Source organism: Leptinotarsa decemlineata, unplaced genomic scaffold, assembly GCF_025532065.1.
Source record: "Leptinotarsa decemlineata unplaced genomic scaffold, Ldec_3_MD MMD2_tig00001064_RagTag_RagTag, whole genome shotgun sequence".
In the NCBI taxonomy this organism is placed as follows: domain Eukaryota; kingdom Metazoa; phylum Arthropoda; class Insecta; order Coleoptera; family Chrysomelidae; genus Leptinotarsa; species Leptinotarsa decemlineata.
Window position 1 is genome coordinate 2,182,223 of NW_027412558.1, and position 23,324 is coordinate 2,205,546.

A 23,324-nucleotide genomic window follows, 5' to 3' on the forward strand; every position below is an offset into this window, starting at 1 on the left:
GGATATTAACAAATCCCTTTCTGAATAAATATTGGCTCTAGATTGCTTGAATGGTACGCGGGACTCGATGTTTGGGTGTGGCTTTCACAAAAAAATAGAGAACTGCACATACGATCGGCAAATTTGTTGATTACCGAATATAAAACCCGACCAAAAAGACTTGTTCAGGAATAGAAATCACTATTTTCGCTATATTGCTAAAATAATACGATTTATGTTGAATGCCCATAAGAGTAACATCTCAAACATTCATCTTAAAAGAAAATCAAGTTGATTGTGCAAATATCATTATTTATTGAAGATCAGTAGTTTTTAGGCCTTTTTAGGCCAATGATTCACAGTGTAAAAAATTATGAATAATAATTTATTCACCCCAACTTTTTTATAAAATAGTTCGGTTGTTTTTTATGCAACTTATCGTATTTAACGACCTCGGAAACATAGATGTCTTCTGCTTTTCTTTTTCAATCGGGGAATTCAGGGAAACGTCAGTCCTCCATATTTGCCGCCATCTTCACCATCGTTACACGAAATGCTTCTAGCAAAAGTGGCCCTGACTATAAGGTGTATAAGGTGTGTTAGTATAAAATGTCTCATGTGAAAATTGAACTCTTCACAGTAAAGCATAGTAACTGATGTATTTCCTTGTGATTCGTTGGGATATTTTCGTATTTTACTCTTCGGAATTTTCCTCTTCCTTGGCTAAAGAGTCGGCAATGCGATTACTTTTACTCCTGTCGTGCTCTTTAACCCACCTCAGGATAATATTATTACCTACCGAAGCTTTGGCTAAATCTTGGTGGCTGAATCTAGTACTAGCCTTGAGGTAACACGTTGTCTGTTCAAGGCTAATAGGGCTTGTCTACTATCAGTACGTTAAGGAGATCTGTTGGAGTTCTACCCACATCCTCCAGATCTCCATTCGAGGTATCGTTGCTGTTTCAATGAGCTAACAGATGTATCAACAGAATTATTCCCTGTATAAAGTTTTCTCTTGATTCATTCAATACTCAAGGTAGACACGCTGTTAGTGAGTCAAAAACTATTCCCTATATCCGTGAGGCATTGTTTAAGAAATGAGTACCCTATTCAGAAAGACTGCAGGTACATTTTGAGGTTGGAAATCATAGAAGACTGCATTTTACCCAGAGCTGTTTCAATGCCCTATAACCCACTATGGGCCAAAGTCTAATGTTCTCGTAGAATAGATAAGAAGAAAACCTGAACCATTTCATTCAGTTCATGGGTTATTCAGACTGCCACTTTGAAAAGCATCTACGAGCTACATATCCTCCCCTGCATCATCCTCATGAGAGCTACTGTTGCACATTTTCCTACCCCAAAGTCAATCCTCAAGGACCACCACCCTCAAGGACTGATAAAGTTCTGTTTATCTGAGAAGCAGAGGTTATGGTCGTTCTTATAAAAATTATAGGCTATCTTGACGACTCTTGTCTCTTGAAGTGACTTAGGTAATGGCAATAGTGATCTTCAGAAAAGAAAGAAACTGATGGAAATACCCTGGAACACACCCCCTTTGAAAGAGATGCTTCGACTTGACCTAAATGAACGTTACAGTGAAACTGACTGAGATTATTTACAGTTCAAGTGCTTTTGGAGCATTTGAACAAAGTTTAGAATACTACTCGATTCAGGTTGAAGGTGAGATTACGCGCATGCTACACAAATATTTGCGTAACGAATCTTTGGATGAACATATCATTCTCACAACTAGAAACCCTTCTCTTTCTCTTTCTACATCTATACTTCATGCTCACATATGAAATGAATCATTAGTCATAATGGTACATCATCCTTCATCATTGTTGAACAACGCTCATTTAAATAATTACAAATAAATTTAATTCAGAGTGTTTTGTTTACGTCATTTTCATTTACGGATTTCACAAATGTATTCAGATACGGTGTTTAGGTTCGATGCTTCATTTGAATACTAAGGGGGGAGTTATTTTTTACCGGAGTTGTCTAATTGAAAATCGATAACATCATTTAGGGATTTGCAAACGGTAGCATTACAGCATTAAACGAACTTGCTTGCGGTTTTCCACCAAGATTGAAAATCTTTTGAGATTACAGAAGCGAGACTCAAAAGAATGCTTATCGAATGGAAGAGTTGAATATCTGACAACTCAGCAAATTTACCCTAATAGAATTAAGATTGTATTGACATGAAATTGTACTTGATTTTCTGAGTAAAAAGCATTTCCGCTGTCTTCTTCTCCATCGTTGAACAAAAAATATGGGAAACTTCGAAAAAAATGAAGAAACAAATAACTACAGTTAAAACTCCTTACCAAGTCCCCCGAAACAATAACATTCAAACATATGAACATTGAATAACATGAAAATATTGTTTTCTGTTCAATAATCCAAACATTAGTTATGGAAATGAAAGAAAATTTATGTGCTTGATATGAAGTGTCACGTTTTCGTGTCCTCGAATTATTTTGAAATTTGAAAGTTTTATATCTTTCATTAATATAATTTGGCTTTTTGTAAATGAAGAATTTATGTGTATTGACGAGTAGGTGGAACCGCCAGGTTTTAGCAATCGGTAACCAACCTGACTCCTCGAACTTGGGGATATATGGTCGAATTTTCTCTCACCATAAGAAAGACGAATGCAAATATTTTGTATTTTATATAAACGATTTACATCAATTTGTATCAAAGCAGGCCCGTAGATTATATCGCAATATGCTAATCTAGACAGTATGAGGGATTCGCAAAGTTTCAACTTCAATTTGGAAGTCATAATATCTCTACTTTGATAGACTTGACGTAAGATACTGTACGAGCTACTTCAAAATGAATTTATATGTTTGTGAAATCTCAGGTCAGCATCTAGCCACAAACCCAAGTTCTTGCTTTCTGTAATTATTTGTAGTAAGTCTTGTCCAACTTTGATTTCAATTCTTCCTTCAATTTCCCACCTTTTATGTTTCGGCCCAAAGAGTATCAGCTGAGATTTTTTAGAATTCAATTTCAGGTTATGGACTATAGATAGATCCAGTAACTTTCGTAGATCGCTGTCAATTTTTTCCATTGCCACCTGCCGGTTACTTGGAGGAAATCGATAATATAACTGAGTGTCATGTGCATAGTAATGAACTGTGCATTGATCAATTATTTTATGGAAGTCAGATATATATAGAGATAACAGAATGGGGCCAAGGATGGAGCCCTGAGGTACTCCATAGTCAACAGGTAAAGCAGTAGAACACTTTCTGACTGACTACGATTTCTGAGGTTACTTTTCAACAGATCTACAGTCCCTTCACTAAATCCGATCACCATTATTGACATCGGTCTCAATTTTGGGGTGAAATTCTTGGCAGTCACGGAACTAATTGAAGGTATCATCATACACTTTCCAACCATTAGGTATTTCACTACATGACCGAGCACTTTTTGGACGTCAATTATATTCAAATCGAGATTTATGAACGCGGAAGATGAATACATTGATGACGCATTAGCAGGCCTGCGTATTATTTATGATAATCCATTACAATGCTGCTTGATGACTCGAACGTCATCGGAGTGTCATAATTATACCTTCAATTAGTCGGCTAAATTACTGAAGCTGCCAGATGGTTTGACGAATGTGAGAGAAAGAATATACTGACCTCAATAATATCATTATAATGAATTCAATAATTATTCAGGAGACAACCAAAACACCTCTCATACTAATAGTTACACAACTGCAACAATCGTTAATATTCTATTCAATAAAAAAATTAGTGAAAAACTACACACTAACAGCGTGGATTTTCCAAAAAACGACTATAGAATTGTAGAACGATCGTTACCGATATATAAGGCCGGCTTCTCGCCCAGAGAGGGCAGTGGAGTTCAGAAAGTGAATCGAGCGGTTAAACAAGGAATTCAAATAGTGGAAATAAATTAAGCGTTAGTTGCTAAGTGTTGTAAATAAATTAGTTTGTGATTAGTGAAATATTATTAGAAATAAATTTGTTCAAGACAGTAAATTCGTTAATTTGTTACAATATGATATATTTGCGGCCTCAAAACATAACCCTGCAGCATACCATAAGTAACACCAGCTCAGTTCTCCCCTTGTTGTCGATTGGTGTTTCTAATTATAGTAAACATCTACCAAATCATTGGATATGTCGGAATATGACCATAACCAACTTAGAAGATGACTGAGCAATCAATCGTTGCTGATACTTCAGGATATAACCTTCATCCTCGCAGTCAATGTACATACCACCGATGATGTCTGTCACAAAAGCGTTTGCTACTTCAGGTGTCATTCAACCATGGCTTACTGACCTCGATTTTGTTCTTTTCAATTGGGCGTGAAAGCCTATATTTTCATAGCATTCAAAAGGTCGATTTCTAAATAAGACTATGACGTTTCCAAATTTTGATTCATTACTATACTGTGATCCAAGGATTGATTCACAAAAGGCAGCTTCTCAACGATCATTACCGGCACATGACATTCACAGCCCTAACATGTTTACCCCGGCCATATGGCAACTTTATCGGGTGTACGCTAATAGCTTCATCCGACGATTACTCGAAATTCTGAAATCTCGTCGCGCTTTCGGCAATAAAATATCTAATTCAAAGCGCCAGCGGGTGTTTGCCAGCGGGAGCACCTCGAGTTTATAGGGGGAGATCTATCTGCGGTTACATGCAAACAAAGGGAGTCCGTCGACTCTTTAGTCAGCTTTCTCTCTCTCCGTCTCTCGAGCTCTCCACCCTTGCAGGACCGACGGGCCCTACCTTGTTCTCCCCGCCCGCCCCCTTCCGACTTCTTTTTATTAATGCCCATCGCTGAAACTGATGATGCCCTGCCCCGAACCTTGTTAGCAGTAACTTCTTTTGTTTCGCTTGATTTAACTTCCTGGAATAGTCGAGTTAATATTGCCGACTTCTGGAAATGTCACGAAAAAAGGGTAGGAATGCTCCAATTGCACATGAAAATCTTTTCCTTCTCTTGCAACTACCGTAAATTTCATTTTACATCAACACGTCTATTTTTCTCGCTATAGCTAATTCTCTCCCACTCAGTTACACAGTAACTGGGCAGGCTTTGGTTTGGAATAATGAGTGATTTTTTTGCTGCAAATTATTGAATTTTATTATCAAAATTCATGCTCAGTGAAAAACAAGCATCGTGCACTTCTTCCAATTTATGGGCGGTTTCGTCGGCCTACTGACATTCAGAAGCTTGTAACTGAATTTTGAACCCAGTTCACATTATTGGACATTAATCCACCAACACGCATACGTAGAGTGAGGACCGAAGAAAATATTGCGGCTGTGTTCGCCAGTGTTTGTGATGACCGTGAAATGTCGATTCGCCGCCGTTCGCAGCAATTGGGTCTTTGGTACTCCGTGAAAAATTTTGCGAAAGGATTTGGGTGTAAAACCTTATAAGATACAGCTGGTGCAAAAATTGAAGCCACACGACCTCCCACAACGTCTAACATTCGGTGAATGGGCGCTGGCAAAGTTGGAGGAAGATCCACATTTTTATCGAAAAATTGTGTTCAGCGACGAGGCTCATTTCTGGTTCAATGGATACGTTAACAAGCCAAATTGCTGCATCTGGAGTGAAGACCAGCAACAAGCATTGCAAGACTACCGATGCATCCCGAAAAAGTCATTGTTCGGTGTGGATCATCGGGCCGTACTCCTTCAAAGACGACAATGGCCGGAATGTTACTGTGAATGGCGAGCGGTACCGCGTGATGATTGACGACTTTTTGTTGCCCACAATGGAAGAACTGGACATGCCTGACATGTGGTTTCAACAAGACAGTGACACATGCCACATGGACCGCGAAAAAATGGCGCAATTAAGAGCCGCCTTCGGTGAACAGTTTATCTCATGTTTGGGGTTCGTCAATTGGCCACCTAGATTGAGTGATTTAACGCCTTTGGATTATTTCTTGTGGGGTCATGTTAAGGCTCATGTCCACAGGGATAAACCAGCAACGACTTACGCTCTGGAAGCCAATATTGAAGCATTTATACGTGAAATACCGGTCGATATATTAGAGAGAGTGTGCCAAAATTGGACCTTGCGCTTATGTCATCTGAAGCGGAGCCGCGGACAACATTTACATGAAATCATCTTCAAACATCAAATTATATTGATCGTTCTATCGATTCCAATATAGATTTCATCATTTTTTTCAAATGTTTTTGTTGTTTCGAAAATCAAATCCTATACCTCTTAAAAAATCACCAGTTTTATAAGTAACATTGGTTTTATCAATCTCCGTTACACAAGTCATAAATAAAAATAAATCGACGTATGAGCGCGAAACACACAAATAAGGTACTACAAAGGTAAAAAAACCGTTCCGGAAAAAGTTTACGCGCATGCCATTTGGGTCGCATAACGCTCCTGCTACATCCAAACGACTAGTTGATTCTTCAAGGTCCAGTACTGAAATTCTCTGTTTTATTTGTGATATTGATGACTTAATTATTTTGTGGAAATTCATCTTCAATTAGATATAGGAATAAAATACTTTGTCTAATTTTATTATCAATATTAATATTAATACATTAAGTAAGTGGAAATTAGACAAAGTATTTTATTCCTATATCTGATTGAAATCCTCTGTATTTATAAACTCATACAGTTCACTGGAAGATTTTCACTATAAAAGGTTGCCTCAAGCAGGATAATTCCTCGAGGAAGTTGAAACAAATTTATAGGTGCACATATCATGACAACGATAATTACTTTAGTCCTTCGAAAGAGTAAAATGAATTGTGGAAGTATATTATTGACTAAGGTTGCTTGAAGGAAACCAGCTGGTTGACGGTAACAACAACTTCTCAGTTTACGAATAAAACCTAGTCCTAATGATGAACTTTTCAAAAATATATGTGAGGAGTATAATGCCACTTTTTAATTAAGGCAGTTTGAATGTTGAAAGTGTACCAAAATATTCCTGCTTGTTCATATTCGTTGAACGTTATTACTCAGCACGTAAGTTTAATGAAAGAACAAAAAGAAATTTTGGTAGTGGATTTCTCGTTAACCTAAATAAACCTAAATGTTTTCAAACAATGTTATTTATAACTAATCTTGATTGTAAAATGACTAGCTCAACCTGAACCTCTCCAGAAACGGTATTTCAGAGAAGGGGTCTTGAAAAATGACAAAGAATATGTCACCCATTCATTGATTTCAACTCTGGCCACATTCCTCAAATTCGAATATAATAAATTCTCAGGCTGCCTTGATATTTGCTTTCGATTACAGTGAAAATACTGTGCGCGTCTCTTTTCCGGAAAAACTCGAAACAGAAAGATGATTAAACGGAGTGCCGAGCGAGATTAGGCAACTTGATGAGCTATTCTGAAATTTCGTTTCGCGGAGAGAAAACTCGTTGAAATTTTAAGAGGAAACCAGCTGCAAAATTACCGTCCAGAGACGTTGTGTTCGTAGGATATAAACAGTTCGTTACAGTTAAAATTTACTAGGCGTTTACAACTTCTAAACAAATTACTAGACAACAATTGCCGCTCGCCGGACCGTACAACTAATTCATTTAGAGTAGTGATCTCCTATTTGTTTCTCGGCTACGCCGCATACGAAAATAGATTGTAATATATTTCACGTTAGATTACGCTAAAGTTAATCAAGTATATCGAAAAGGCTCTTCAGATAAAATAAATTAACAATTGATTTTTTCTATTAACGTGTTTAATTTTTTTTTTAAGGTTATGCCTGAGAGCAGCCATATGATTTTGAAATTTGAGTGTTCGCTTGTGTATCTGTTCACTTTTCATATCCTCAACAACATTTATCTGTTTAAAATGTTTTTCCGATAACCAGCTGTCGCACCCCTACGAACGAAAACCCTCAGAAGTCGAAACTTGTGCGAGCTAAGGACTAACTAGGTCTTATCTTTAAACGTGTGATTCCTAATACGGGTTGGACGATAACAAGTGAAAATCGATCGGTCGCCCTGGGGCTTGAACCACCGACCAACACGGCGGTCAATTCGAGTGAGTGAACAAAGCACCTACGTCGAACTGACCGGCTTCAGACCGTGCTGAAGATCAGAATGGGACTTCATAAAATTAATCAACTTGACAAAGACATACATCACTTCTTTCAGTGTAGCACCAAGCTTCCCACAAAGGGCTGCCTGGTGAATTGTGCACTGATACGATATTAGACTCGAGTTTGTATCCCTGATTCTCTTTACTACACCTTCTTCTTTGTCAATGATTCTTGGGTCCCTGTCAGTAATTTAGTAAAAACTCATCAATGACCTTGAATAAATCTTCTTCTCGAGTGATACCTTTCAACGGCAATATTGCTAGCAACACTTTTCTAAAAATCTGACGCTCAATATCAAGAAATCTTAAGAAAATAGTTATTTGTTGATCATCAACAATGTCATATGATTTATCAAGTGCTATGGCGTAGCAAGGTACCTTTTGCAGAAGTTCAAGAGGAGTGTTTTTGATATCAGCAGCTAAAATTTCCGTTTTTCGTGTATTACTTCTCGCTGGTAATGAAATACTTTGAAATGCAGCAACATCTTTTTTTCTCCAAAAAGTGCCGTAACTACTTCCAACATACATTCGGTCACCATCTCAGAATCTGAAAATGGTTTCTGGTGTTTATTAAGCGTCTAGTACACACTAACACTGCTTCTGTAGATGTTTCTTGCTCGCTCATGCAACAAACTAGTAATTTTGTGCTTTTTTTTGTAAGAACTGAAATATGCATTAAGTTTTTTTTACGAGCCTCACTGCCAAGAGGAAAGTTTTTGTGAAATTGCTGGTGAATTGTTTCGTAGTACTGCTTCAAATTGCCACTCTTAACAATAGCGACAGTTTTATTGCATATAAGGCACACTGGAACCGCTTAAGGCCTATTAGGTAGCGCAAAACAATATTGTTCAGTCCATTTTGCCAGAAACCTCCTATTTTCAGTGTCCACTTTACGCTTTTTAGGATCCATATTAGCATAGGTACGAAAATATTATGAAAACGCGGAAAATCACAAAACAAATGATTGGTACTCAGCGGTTTGCCTGCGACTTACAGTCTGCTCGTGACGTAAGCACGCACAAACATACACAACCATATCAGTTGTAGGTAGGTACTTGTAAAATAAATACATACGTAGTTGAATTCTATGTGACTTATAATGTTAGTTTAAGTAATAAAGGTATGGTATACCTCATCTACATATTAATTTATACTTGGTATATAACACATTACAATATGTGGCGGTCCAAGGTTCGACCTTTCGCGGTCCGTTTGCGGATCCACACCAAGCAGTAACTTTTTCGAATCTCTCGAATCTCATGTGGAGTGATATTGTCCCAAATTCGACAATTTTGTTTGTTCACTTACCCATTCATCCAGAAATAGTATCATCGCTGAAGATGATTTTTCGATGAAAATTAAGATCACTTGCCAACTGCTCCAGAACCCATTCAGCGAACACAAGTCGTTTTCTATGGTCATTTACCTTCAGCTCCTGGGTCAGTTGAGTGTTGTACGCTTGCAGGCCCAAGTCACTAGGCAAAATTAGCAAAGTCGTACTCTGCGACAAGCCAAGTTCTTCTGAGCGACGCTAAAGCGACTGCCTCGGATTCTCCTGTACACTCTCACAGACAGCGGCGATGTATTCGGCAGATCTACAATTCGTCGATCGTTTACCGAACCAGTGGGATTTTTTATCTTTATCATCATTTTTTTGTTGCCATATCAGCTCTTTTTTCTAAAATGTCCTATAGCGATGTTATTTCTCGAAACATCAACAAAAAAGGTATCGGAATGTCTTATTCGCTATCTGATACTTAAATCCTCGTTTTAGAATGTTTTTTTCTTCAAAGATCATCAAGCCGCCCAAATTGCTTTGTTGTATCCTCTACAAAATAGTTTTTGTTGAAAAGACATTTTGGCACGCCCCTGCAAAACTGCCACCTCCCTACCATGGAAACAGTCCCTATCCCAGCCCTAAATACTTCACGATGGCAGTTTAATACCGAGCTATTACGAAACACCCAGTGCCAACTCTTAATAGATATACGCGGAGAACAACTACCCTCATACACCGAAATTATTTCACGACTATCCGTACCATTCGGAGGCAGTTAATTACCCTCCTTGTCGGGATGTCATTCATTTTGTCGACTGTGTGTGTGTTATGTGTGTACGGGAGGGTTAAATTTTGCAAACTTCTTTGGTGGATGAATCGATGCGTGTGTGTTTTTGTTTTAATTTTGAATTTTTGAGATGAGAATACAAACTGGCACCTTCGCCATTTTTACAGAATTTTATCTGCTGTTACTTCTGAGTATCAAAGTTATAATAAATTGTAAGATTATGATGTTATACAAAATTAGAGCTTTCTCAATTCTTATATCGAAACTAGTAGCATGTTGTACAAAATAAACCATCTTCAGGTTTAATAAACATTGATTTAATTGAAAAAAGGATAATATTTTGGTGAGATTAGTTTTTGGAAAAAAAGGTTTTTTGCTTCTACTCCTCCATTTTTATTTTTTTTCCCAAAAACTGATCACTCGTAAAGATATTACCTTTTTCATTAATTTGAACAAGATTGATTCGGTTGGAAATAGATCAAATAAGCGTATCTGTTTAAAAAAAATCTGTTCCATAACGAATCTTTGGGGTACAAACTGAAAAAGAAAAAGTGATCTTCATATAATTCAGTGTTCATATGAAAGTAGTTGTTTCAGGTTTTTTTTTCAGATTGTATCTGAAAGTAACTAGTATGCATGATCCACATATCTTTACAAAACGTGTTTTATTTTTAATTTAAGTGTTTCTTCCTTTCTTTGGAAGTGTGCCACTACTTTTTTTCTATAAAGACGGAGAAGTGAAAGCCTAAAACGTATCACACTGGAATTTTTCAAATTCCTGTAATTAATAAACATAAACTTGTTATTTGTATCGGATAATATACATTCAATTTCTTTGTTGCGCTTATAATATCAATATTGATGAACAAGTTCTTCTATTTTCAATTTTATTCTAGCACTTTCTGAAAGTGGATCATTCTTGTTGCCTAGTTTTTCACTAACTTGGTTGGTGAAACTCGCGTCGAGAAGAGTGTCACAGTTTTAGTATTTGAGAATAGCGCTTGTTCTGCACCATCACACGTCGGATTTCAGCCCCCATATCTTTCCAAATTTACATCTAACCAGTGGGAACGCTAACTCTGCTTTTCTTTTTATTTTCCTTCTTCCCGAATTTGTATACCTTCACTAAGAAGTTTTAGAAGTCCTAGTTCATCTAGCTTGTCCTCTTGGTATATGCTATTCTGGGCGATTATTTGATCCTTCTTTCCCACAACATTTCATTATAATATTCAAAGTTTGCTGCATGAGTCTCCATATTACATCATTAATTTTTTCCTGGATCAAAATGACAAAGTCGTCTGTATAGTTCAAAAAATTATATTCATCTTGGTCCAGAACACGTAGTTACTCGTCCATTTCAAGATTCTATAACAGTGGGGACAAAACCCTTCAAAGACAACCAATTGCTAGAGTACCACTATTTTTTCTCTCATGAAACCAATCTTCTTCCAAACATGCATTATATCCACCTGCAGCTTCTAGCAGAAGTCTACTGATTATTGATTATTTTTACCAACATAATGTCAACTCTTTTAATATTCAGTCCTTTACTATTTAAAAGACAACTCACTAAAAATCGGCATTACTGATTTCCTTCAATGCCTAAAAACGATCAAAATATTGAAGACAAGACAACTCTTACAGAGCTTTAGAGTGATTGAATGCTATAGAATAGACGAAATAAAAATTATAACCATTGATTAAAAAGAAAGATGTTTGGAAAGTAAGGGTATGTATAACCAAGTAAACCGAAGAAATCTAAATTACCGTATGTCGCAATCATGTGATCATCCCTTATTTATACCACACCCATCAAAATAATTATCGAAAATCACCACCCCCAACTATTTTCAACAATATCGCAGTGCAACTGACAGATTCCCGAGCGATACCAAATCAGATTAACTGACAAACTCTGCTAAACTTCCCCAACTGTCTAGATGATTACCCCCTCCCCCTTTCATTTGACGAAGACAAATAACGGGTCTAGACGATGCAAATTTAATTAAAATCCCTGTTTTTTCGCAACTGTCATAATCCAATCCATCAACTAAAACGTCGAAAATGCGACACACCTGCTTCGTGTACTTACAATTAAATTTTTGTTAACCCTGCACAGATGTTGGAACACGAATTTTTCCTCAACAGAACTTTATTATGAGGGTGAAACTACCCCTCGAAGTTATACAATCGATTAATTCCGCTGACTGTCATAATAAAGGAAAATTGAAAGATAGGAAAAGTGTGATGAGTGTGTTTTAAAAACATACCTATTTGGGAAGGTTATTTTAGGAATAACTTTCAATTTCTGTCGGATATCTACCTGCTCGTTTCGTCATTCAGGATCGAATTGTCATTCTGTATATCTCTGAAAGTACTATACAACTCAGTTCGTTATTTCCTACAGGAAACAGCAAAATAAAATGTTGCAAGAATTTCAGTTGCAAGTTCAACAACAGAAAGGTAATACAGCTCTAATATCACCTGAATAAAAATTAATAAAAAGATAACTGTTCACCCCGTATATTTTTGGTCATTGTTGAATTTCCTCAAAAAACTAGTTAATTCAATTTTACTAGCTGAACTACTATAAACGGTAATTCCATGTATATACATTTGAGTCGTTGGTAGTAAACATGAAACTCTATATCTGAATAATAATCGAGAAAATTGGGAGCAATGATCTAACTAGAAATAAAAACACCTCAGTCCCTAAAATAGGGCTATTTCAAACACTATCGAATGTAATCATAATATTGCCATACAATCAGACTTGAAAAGTAATCATACAAGTCATTATAGCTCGTAGAATATGCAGCACGTCAGGGTAGCCGTTGTTTAATTCATTAAGACACAAAGGAAGATACATAACCTCACTTTCGTTGTACTCACGAAAAGTTTGTTTTTTATTGTCTAAGTAATTGGATAATTGTTTCTTGCCACCGATGACGATAAAATATTAGGCAGTGAGAAAGAGTAAAAAACACACGTACTTGGTAATTTCCAAATTGAGAAGCAATACATTTGATTAGTTCTATTTTTCAATGGGTATTATATACAATAGACAAGGTTGAAGACCTTAATGGAGAAAAAACATCTCAGTAATCAGAGAACAGTTAACTGTAAAACACGATCAATTTAAAAAACTGGAAAGCCATATTACAAAAACTACCAGGAAAATCATGAAAATGAAGTTGGCAATACTGTAAATATCAAGGGGCTCTTCATATTTCTCGATTTAATTGTATAAAAAATAGATAATATAATGGATGTCTCAACCATTCATGATGCAGGTATCAATAAAATAAAGTTACATTGTAGATATACTTTTAGGAATTTTGCAAAATAACAAAAACAAGTACAAATAATTTTTTTAAAAAATCGTAAAAAGCCCCAAGAGAGGTGATCTCCAACAGTTTGCAGCGACCACTCCTGTCAAGGTAGATCCCAAAAATTATAGTCCTTTGACTGTGTGTGGCATGAGGGTTTGCTGATCAAACTTCGATGCTACGGCTTGCCGGATCATCTTTGGGTATGACTCTTCAGCTTTCCTGCAAGTGGTCGTCGATGGGTATCTCTCGAATAATTTTACCATTAACGCTGGTGTTCCCCAGGGATCCATATTGTCTCCAAACCTCTTTTTATTGTATATCAACGACTTATTGAAAAAAACCAAGAATCCAATATACTGCTTTGCTGGCTGGCGACAGTCAGGTCAGACAATTCCGATTTCTGCTTCGATAAGATTGTTGGGGGTTAAAATGGACAGCTTAAGAAAAAGGCTACCTCCTAACTTCAAATTTCGTTATGCGTGGCAAGCAGACTATTACCATGAACAAACTGGGTGAGTAAGAAAGAGATGTTGGAGCTTTTGAAACAAATATCTGAATCATTTTTCCAAATTTAACTGCAGAGCCAAAAGTCTAATAAAGTCATGAATTCTAGAGTTCATACAGCTAGAGAGACACTAAGGGTTGCCTTTTATTTCAGGTGTCGAAAAACGTTGACCTCTCAATTTGTTTTTCACGTGCGGGAATAAAAAGAAGTCATTCGGTGCCAAGTCAGTACTATACGGCGGATGACTCATCAAATCGATGTTTTGGGTGTTCAAAAATGCAGTTGTTTGAGCCGATGTGTGAGAGCTCGCATTGTCGTGGTGAAGAGTGATCCGTCTTCAACGGTTGGTTTTCCTGATTTCTTGGAAGACAACTGGCAAACAAATGGTTGTGTACCACTCGGAATTTACTGTTCTGCGTTGTTCTAGTGGTTCGGCTGCGACATGTCCAGTTTTTTCGAAAAAACAGACGGCCATTTGCTTGGAAGTGCTTCGTGAGCAAACAACTTTTGTTGGATTTGGCTCTTCTTGAAACACCCATACAGTCGACTGCTGTTTGCTTTCGGGTTCATACGCGTAAATCCACGATTCATCACCTATCACGATGTCATAGACGTGTTTCGAAGTACCGCGATCGTATTTTTTGAGCATTTTCTTCGACCAATCGAAACGAGCCTTTTTTTGAGCGACTGACAAATTGTGTGGGATCCAACGCGAAAAAATTTTTTTGACAATCAAATGTTTATGCAATATTGAATAATGCCTAAGGTTGTCCCAATCTCACGATAGGTCACATGACGATCTTGCAATTGATAGGTTGCAAAAGGCAACCTATCATAATAAGCTACTGCAAATTCAAATTGTAGTAATTAAATTATTGAGAATATTAAAGATACTTGTTCTCACTCTTTCCCTCATAATTAAAAATATATTCGCAACCCAACAAAGATGACCAGGGTGCTGTCGTAAGTGGCATGTTGGTATTGATAATTCAAGAGTTAAAAATGCAAGCAAGAAGTTTAGGAAATAAATAATATAAAGTAATAAATAAGTAAAAAAGTTAAAATTTCACCTTCAAAAATGTACTGACGAAAAAGTGATAATTTCACAACTTTCTAGTTTGGTTCGTTTTTTGTCGTATCTTTCGCAAAGGAACAATAAACGTATCATATGTAAATAACCAAACCATTGCAAACCAAGTGCAATTATCATAACTCATATGTCGCATCCCAATCTAAACATAACCCCTTCACGTTTCGAAACCGACTCGGGACCCGGGGAGCTAAAGTGCGAATATACATGCATTATTTAGCATTTTCGGGTCACAATTCACGGAAAGGTGTCACATATCCCTCATCCCTGCTCCCCTAATCAATTTGACCGCATCTGGCGTGCCGTGTCGCAGCGGGACCTGTATTTGGGATAATTTAAGGATAACTTTATGCAGATGACACCAGCTCCAATACGTCCCCGAATCAGCAAAATTTTACCGGACAGTGACGCGTATGGAGAAAAACGGTTCAAGAATCAGCGTAGTTAAAGTATATGTAACAATAGCATAGGGGTTTGTGAACGTGACTGACCGTCCTCTAACAAAAGGTGGTGAGTCGGTACGAAAAATAGAAAGGATAATTGATGAACCCACTTTTCATGCGACGAATATCTTGCTGAGAATGACTTTTTGCGTGTATTTACTTCAAATTGATGACCATCTGTAAATCAGTTTCGATTTTTGTACTACTCCTGCCAAAAAGTGTATCTATTAGTCTTCGATAAAGTGACATGAAACTCGTTTATTTGCAGAACAAAAATTCTGCTTATATTAGTACATTACCACCAAAAACTTATTTCTAAAAAACGGAGATTTGATTTATAGTGAACTTAATTTAATTTTGTTAGGATTAGAGTATTATGGTCCATGAATTAGAAATTGTGTGTTCTCTGAACGAATTCTCAATGATCGTTTCGTATGTCCAACAAACGTTTTATACCAATCTCCTCTAGTAAACTCATGGCTGCCAAACTGGAAGAACATCGGTTCTTACAGATGTGTTCTCACTTACTTCAAAAAAGATGAACGTAAATCAGAAAAGTATATGATTGCCTAAAACTAATATTCAGAGTAATGTTTTGATTCAAACTGAAAGTGTCTTACTAAACCAATAAGCTTCGATTGAGATATTGAGGTGGAGTTGAAGGATTGTTACCTCATTTTCATGAGATCTCTTCTATCTGTTCATTGTATTGGTGAGTTTTATTTGATTTACCGTCATTGTCTCAGTAGAGTTAGAGCCTAGTTATGCATCATTGTCATTATCACAGTCTTTACCATAGTCATTGTGAAACGCATCTATATAAGAACAAAATATTCAAAGTTAATTAATTTTATAACTTGAAGACATGGTTTGCGAAATTTGGTTTTGGAGAATTCAGCCTCGAAGATTAGCCCTCAAGTGGTCGTAGGCGTCAGCTCCCATGCGGTTTTTGATGGTTTCAAACGTATCGGAAAGGTCTAAAAGCTCAAAAAGTGGTTGAAGAAATCGACGAAATGTTCGTCAGCAACAGTCGGCACAGCAGGAAAGGTTCGATCACGACAATTCCCGTCTGCATATTTCACAAATCAACGACCGAAAATTAAACGAATTGAACGTCGAAGTTCTGTCTCACCCACCAAACTCTCCAGATCTCACGCCAACCGACTACCATCTTTTCAAGCACTTCGATAAATTTTTCACCGATAGAACCTTCGCCAATCAGAACGAGGCAAAACAGGCCTTCGTCGAATCCCGAGCACACAATTTATTAATAGACTTGGCAAATCAAATGATGAAGTGTTCGTCATTTCATCTCGTCCTTATGGACAACGTGCTGTTCTCAAATTTGCTGCACATACTGGAGCTACTCCCATAGCAGGAAGATCCACTCCTGGTGCGTTCACTAATCAGATTCATAATCATAATCTTTATTTCATCCACAAAATTCATACACAAATGTAAACAATAGAAATTACTTACATCCTGCAAGAAATATATCGGACCAGTCAGCTACATAAAAAAGTAATACAAAAGACAAATGTAAAGTTTTATCGTAACACATTAAAATGTATAGAATGTATAAAGTAAATAAAATGTACACCACAGCCATTATATTAATATGTAATAATCTTAGAATTTAAGGAATTCATCCACCATGTAGAACATATTGCTGTAGAGAAACGAATGCAAATCAGATTCAAACCTCATTTTACTAGTATTCGTATCAATAAAAGTTTTTATTTTATTGAAACATTTTATGCCAATATAATTTGGTGGGTTTTTGCCCGTCGATAATCTTGAAAATAATTCATGAATGTTATCTTTTTGACGTGTATTATATCCATGAATGGATTCGTGACAAACATAAATTCATTTTCTTTCACATACATTATCAATTGGAATATGTAAAGGCTAGGAAATGTCAGGATTTGAATCTGATGGAATAGAGGTTTACAGGTTTCTCGTGGATAAGCTCTGAGAATTGCTTTCAATACTTTTTTCTGTGAAATGAATGCCTTACCAATGTGTGCTGAAAAGCCCCAGAACATCAAGTCATACTGATGCAACACTGATTGCGTCAATCCAAAATAAATTAACCTTTAGACTTCGATAGAGACAGTTTCTCTGATATTTTTTATTATATATGATTTTTTGGCATTGCTATTCCTGGCAATAACAAGTCTCCACACAGTATCGGTCTTCTCTGGTGGCTATTAGCTCGTGAGGTCCTGTGTCTTCGAGGAACCAAGTGGGAGGTTGTAGTTGATCTATTCTTCAAAGAGGCTGTTGCAGCAGTTGTTAAACCTACTGAAATTGCTGCTCCTCTGGATCTACCAGATATTGACTAGAATACCAACGAAACTGATGACTGGGCAGCTGAGGTCCCAGCAGTTGCTCCTGCAGTAGCTGGCGCAACCCCTACGTATACAGCTTGCCATACGGACGACTGGGAAGCAGGAGTTCAAGAACAGTGGACAACTACAAATACTGCTCAGCAACCCGCTGTTGCTACCAACTGGGGAAGTTCCAGTGATTGGCAATAAAATTGTTTTTAATGAATGACTTGTGATACATCATTTTGTATCAATAAAAAAATGGCACTTTTGAAACAACCTAGCACATGAACGTTGTTTGAGCACACAAATTATATCATATACTTCGATTGGTATTCGTTGTCACGTAATTTGACGGTGATTCAATGACATTTTAATGAGTGAATAAAAATTTTTTTCAGAATGTTATCCAGGATTCCTATTATGGAAACTACAGCCAACATCCTTATAATTTTAAAGACCAATGTGAAGGCAGCCATAGGTTTCAGCCACAAATTGGGGGAATTTACCATTAACGGAAAGGAGTGCGCTAAGCCACCATTGGTCGTTAAAATTCATTGCTAGCCACGAAAAGTTGTCTTTTATAACAATAATTTCATGACCAGCCATAAAAATTTTCACATGAAACGATAGTTTCATGTGAAAATAATAATACCTTTACACTCCTCGGTTCTATCGCGGAAAAAAACATTCCCTGTAACTCCTTCCACCACTATTATTGAAAAACTCATATCTTTTGAAAAATTTGGGCTGCTGGGGATATTTTCACATAAAACAAAAGTATTCGGCGTATTCTATGATACCTACCTAATCCTCGATTTGGTCGCGGAAAAGTACACCCCCTGCAACCCCTTCAATTATTTTGATAAAAAAATCATATCTTCTGAAATATTTGTGCTGATGAGAATATTTTCACATTTTTCAAAAGATATGATTTTTTTATCAAAATGATGAAAGGGGTTTGCAGGGGGTGTGTATTTCCGCGACATAATCGAAGACCATATAGGTATCATATAATACGTCGAATACCTTCGTTTTATGTGAAAATATTCTCAGCAGCTCAAATTTTTCAAAAGATATGATTTTTTCAATCAAAATTATGGAAGGAGTTACAGGGAATGTTTTTTTCCGCGTTTCATGTGAAAATTTCCATGGCTGGCCATGAAATTATTGTTATAAAAGACAACTTTTCATGGCTAGCAACGAATTTTAACGACCAATGGTGGCTTGGCGCACTCCTTTCCGTTAATGGTAAATTTCCCCAATTCGTGACTGGAATCCATGGCTGCCTTCACACTGGTATTTTAAAGCCTCTTTCCAGATCTGAACGTATCGGAACTATGAACAACGTCATAACTTCCCCGAATTTCTTCTAACCCCCAATCGGTTCTGTCGACCGTCCAAACATTTATGACCAAATTCCGGTGCCCATCGGCGATTTACACAAACCAGAAGGGTTGCAAAGTGAAAACGGCATCTGTGCTGGATTTGGTTAGTATTCTGAAGCATTGTATTTAGACTACTCTCGGTATTTATTCCTCCGATCGAATCGATAACTGTAAAATAAGCGTTCGGAAGGGTAATAACGGCTTAAATCCTCCCTTTGCATGTTTATACAGGGTGAATAATCTGTTTACTCGTGTTCTTGTTATCGTTGCTGGAACGTTGTGGCAGGCGTATGGTCGATGAGTCACGACGAGGTGGATTGATACGGAAACTAGGGAATAGGTGCGTGTACGGGGTGGAGGCTGAACCCAGAATGGTTTGGTTCAGTTAAAATCCACTTTTTCGATCAGAGGAGAATGATTTCCCATAAATATTCAGGTGTGTTTTTACTCAGCGAATGAATACTTTAAATATATGAAAATGGGCAGCGAGCAGGTTCGATCCCTGCTCGCTGATCATTTTTTGAGATATTTGTGGGGACAATAGCTTATTGGGAAAACACCCATTTTGACCCGTGTTTTAATGGGATGGATAAAAGTCAAATTTCCAAGAACTCGTGCAGTTTTCATAATAAACTCGACGTTGAGGTTGCGTATTCGACAAAAAACACTCCATTAACCGCCGAAAACTCCAACCACCTAACAAACATCCCTATCATGCAGATACAGCCCTAGGCGACAGCTAATGCGATAAAAGTCGAGTTTGGGGAAATCCACTTTTCGTCCTACACGGCATCAAGGACACGGAGAAATCCCCGAGAGTAATCCGATTGTTTGACAGTAACGTTTTAACGATATATATTAAAGATAAATTGACGTTTGACGTATTAGGGCGCAATTTAGGGACTGAGCTGTCAGATTTGCCGAAATGCACTCACCGGTTAATTCTCAGACTACTGTACAGGATGTCCCAAGACTGACCCCAGAAAAATCTCTTAGTACTGGATAGCAAGACTTTGAATGTATTTTTGATAAAGTTCAGTTTTAGTGGAACGTGATTTTGAGCTTTGTGTTTTATATTTATCAAAATCTGTGTTGGGAAAGAAGGTTTTTGCCATTCTACTACTCCATCTTGAAACAAAAAAAAAATTTGGTAATCTTCCAAAGGAAGGAAGGACGCAATAAATTTCAAAAGAAGTAACTCTATGCATACATGCAAAGAAGTAACTTTCAGACACAAATTGGAAACAAAGCCCTCCTGAAACAACTACTTTCATATAAAGATTGAATTACACGAAAGAAAAATTCTTACGAAACAAAAACTTTTATGTGAACCCACAATTTAAAACAGAAACTTTTCTCTACTCAGTTTGTATTCCAAACATTGGTTATGGAATTGAATCAGATATCACTCACAGGATTCCTACACAATATACTAAATGATAGGTAAAAATTTCACCTACTTGGAGTAGTAGAAAGTCAAAAACTGTCTTTTCCAAAAATTAATCACTCCTAAAGATATAACCTTTTCAATTTAAAATGTCTATATTTTTTGTACCAGTTTCAAGAGCTCTGTGCAGCAGAATTGAACATCTATAGAACCGAACATCGCCAATATTAATTCCACTATTCAAAAAGTGAGCGAGTTTTTGGAAACGTGAATATTAACAATTGGATCATTAATCAAAAAGTAATTTCATAACATATTGTATAATATGTTCATATGTTGTGTTCATGAATAAAACACAGAATAATCTCCACACTCATTCTCAATATTACTCTGGTTTCGATATTTTGATTTATTCTGAGTCCTCAATCTACTGGCATGTTCTTGGAAACGAGTTTCCGTAGCTCGTTTAGTCTGACCAACATACTTTTTATCAGAGATTGTTATTTCCAAAATGGATTCGTTGAATTCGTATTCAACGATCTCAAGAACCTCAGTAAATTTTTCATTGTGAAAATGTTCAAATATTTTCAGTTTCATAGGAAACCGAATATAGGTTGATCGAACACCCACGGGTATCCAAAAACTATCATACCAATTATGTGCCAGGTGCTTTGAAAATTCACCAAACCGAAAAGAACCGCCATAATTCCATTCCGAACGCGAGATATCTCAGGACTGTCATCGACGCTACTCCCAATTTGCACGGACGGTTAAACCGGAGTTTACCAAATCAACCCGGAACAAAGAGGACGCGACCCCACTTCCCCCTGTCGCAATGTTTCTACCTAGGATTGTCGTCGAGTTTGCCTGCATTCTCGTCATAAAACAGATAAAGCTTAATTAGTGGAAGAAGAGATAGTGCGTGTAATGTCCCAGAATGATCTCGAAAGGGGCCTGCTTGTGCAACGCGTTTCAACAGGACTGGGCTGGCCCAATAGGCAAGCACAAGCACCCCAAATACATTTGAGAATCTTGCTCTCTGCGAAACAGCGGAACCGAGTTGAAAATAGTTCAATATTCGATCTTTCCAGTGCCAACCTTGAATTCCCGTAAAATTGATGTTAATGAAATTGAGTTTCAAAAATGCTCAAATGTTACGTTCGAGATGGGCCCAAATATGTTCTGACGCTTCCAAGCGGCAAGAAAATGATTTTGAACTAAAATATTAAATGCTAAAGTTTTTAGAACAATATTATTGTTTCGAAATATGTATAAGTCGTTGTAAGACCTTCCTTTTGTTGATAACGAAATTAAACTCAGTTTAGAAAACAGATGCAAAGCAGAGATATAGGTTTTAGTTTTTCATGTATTATTCATTTTTCTGATATCGTAAAAAGTCTGCTAATAATATGGAGATTTTGGAGTATATCCGATCTTATCGGTCGGTCGATATTAAAAATATTCGTCATACTTCTGAAAGGCTATGTGTTTAAGTTGGTTTCTAGTGGTAGAACTTCAACTACGAATATCAATGATAAACGAGACATCCGCTGAAAGGAATTCGTCTTCCGCCTCTCTTTGGATCTTTCACTGCAAAACAGCTATTTGAGGATATGTTCATGCTTATTGCGGGTCGAAACAGCGCTATCTAGGGTTAGATCTCGAATGCTTTGTTTGTAAGCTCTAGTTTCATCTAGTTGCCTTACTGTGAAAGCTACAGAGAAATACAGAAGACGAACCTCCCCCCATAAATGGCGTCTTATATTTGGATTTAGTCTTGGAATTCGTATACCGAAACACCATTTCAAAATCTAAGGAATTTCAGTGAAAAACTAGAGTTTTTACAGAAAATTGAGTTCCTATTGAATTTACAACTTTTGAAAAAAAAGTGTTTTCCAATGAAATAATCTAAAATACAATTGGAAAACAAAACAAAAAATTGGATTCATTATCATTTTACAGTTTTTCCTCAATTCTGACCTATAAATATAACTTACGTGATTAATCTATCAATATAAATGCTGTTGAAAATTAAAAAAACTATAGAGAAAAATAACGGAAAATGCAAGAATTGCAATTTCTCAATTTTTTTTCGATTCTATCATTATAAAACGTGTTTCTGTAAAAATTATTTTACAGTTACATCATAAAAATATCAGTTACTAAATTAATTGAAAACCTTTTTCATTCTAATAAATCCAAACCTAAATTTATAATAGCACTTTACTCACATTTTATTTTTTTAAGGTTACAGTTGCTTGGAGTACGTTCAATGAATTAGTTTTCCTCCTATTTTTTATAATGACATTAAAGGTTATTGACTACCTATAATTTCATCATCAATGCTATTATTATTCATGTCCAATATAAAAAAATTGTTCTGTCAATAGTAATGTCAGCTCTTTCTCAAATATATTTATATTATTATTATTAATTCAATATTGAAGTAGATGAAAAAAAAATGTAGGAGTAAGTCTCGGTGACTTAAAAGTGATTTTATACTGAAATAAATGAATATTGGAATTGTCGATTTATCTAGTATTGAAAGCATATAATCTGCTAGTTTTTCAAAAAGAGCAATTTCTATTGAAAATATATATACAAATACGTCTAGCAATTGATCAGATCTTATTTTTGATTGAAGTTTTGGAATCATGAAGGATAAAAATGCACGAACACCGTTTTAATA

At 36.5% G+C, this 23,324-nt stretch overlaps 2 protein-coding genes and 1 long non-coding RNA gene across 8 annotated transcripts in view; 2 read left to right on the forward strand and 1 right to left on the reverse strand.

Moving 5' to 3' along the window:
* The window catches only part of LOC111510052 (uncharacterized), a 344,477-nt gene that overhangs the window by 295,728 nt on the left and 25,425 nt on the right, over positions 1-23,324 (forward strand). The window lies entirely within an intron of this gene.
* Positions 1-23,324, reverse strand: part of LOC141482384 (uncharacterized) — a 223,051-nt gene that overhangs the window by 195,640 nt on the left and 4,087 nt on the right. The gene's annotated exons all lie outside the window — the stretch shown is intronic.
* On the forward strand, positions 533-17,907 carry LOC141482452 (small ribosomal subunit protein uS2-like). Its single transcript, XM_074175775.1, has 3 exons — positions 533-577; positions 16,734-16,984; positions 17,677-17,907. Exons 1-3 carry the CDS (start codon positions 533-535, stop codon positions 17,873-17,875), a joined length of 495 nt encoding a protein of 164 aa, XP_074031876.1. The 3' UTR covers positions 17,876-17,907.

Coding starts and splice junctions, on each gene's coding strand:
- LOC141482452 (XM_074175775.1), top strand. CDS start 533: ATGCTTCTAGCAAAAGTGGCCCTGACTATAAGGTGTATAAGGTGT. Junction 578..16,733: donor CTATAAGGTGTATAAGGTGT/GTTAGTATAAAA, acceptor TTTCACCGATAG/AACCTTCGCCAATCAGAACG. Junction 16,985..17,676: donor CACAAAATTCATACACAAAT/GTAAACAATAGA, acceptor TTATATATGATT/TTTTGGCATTGCTATTCCTG.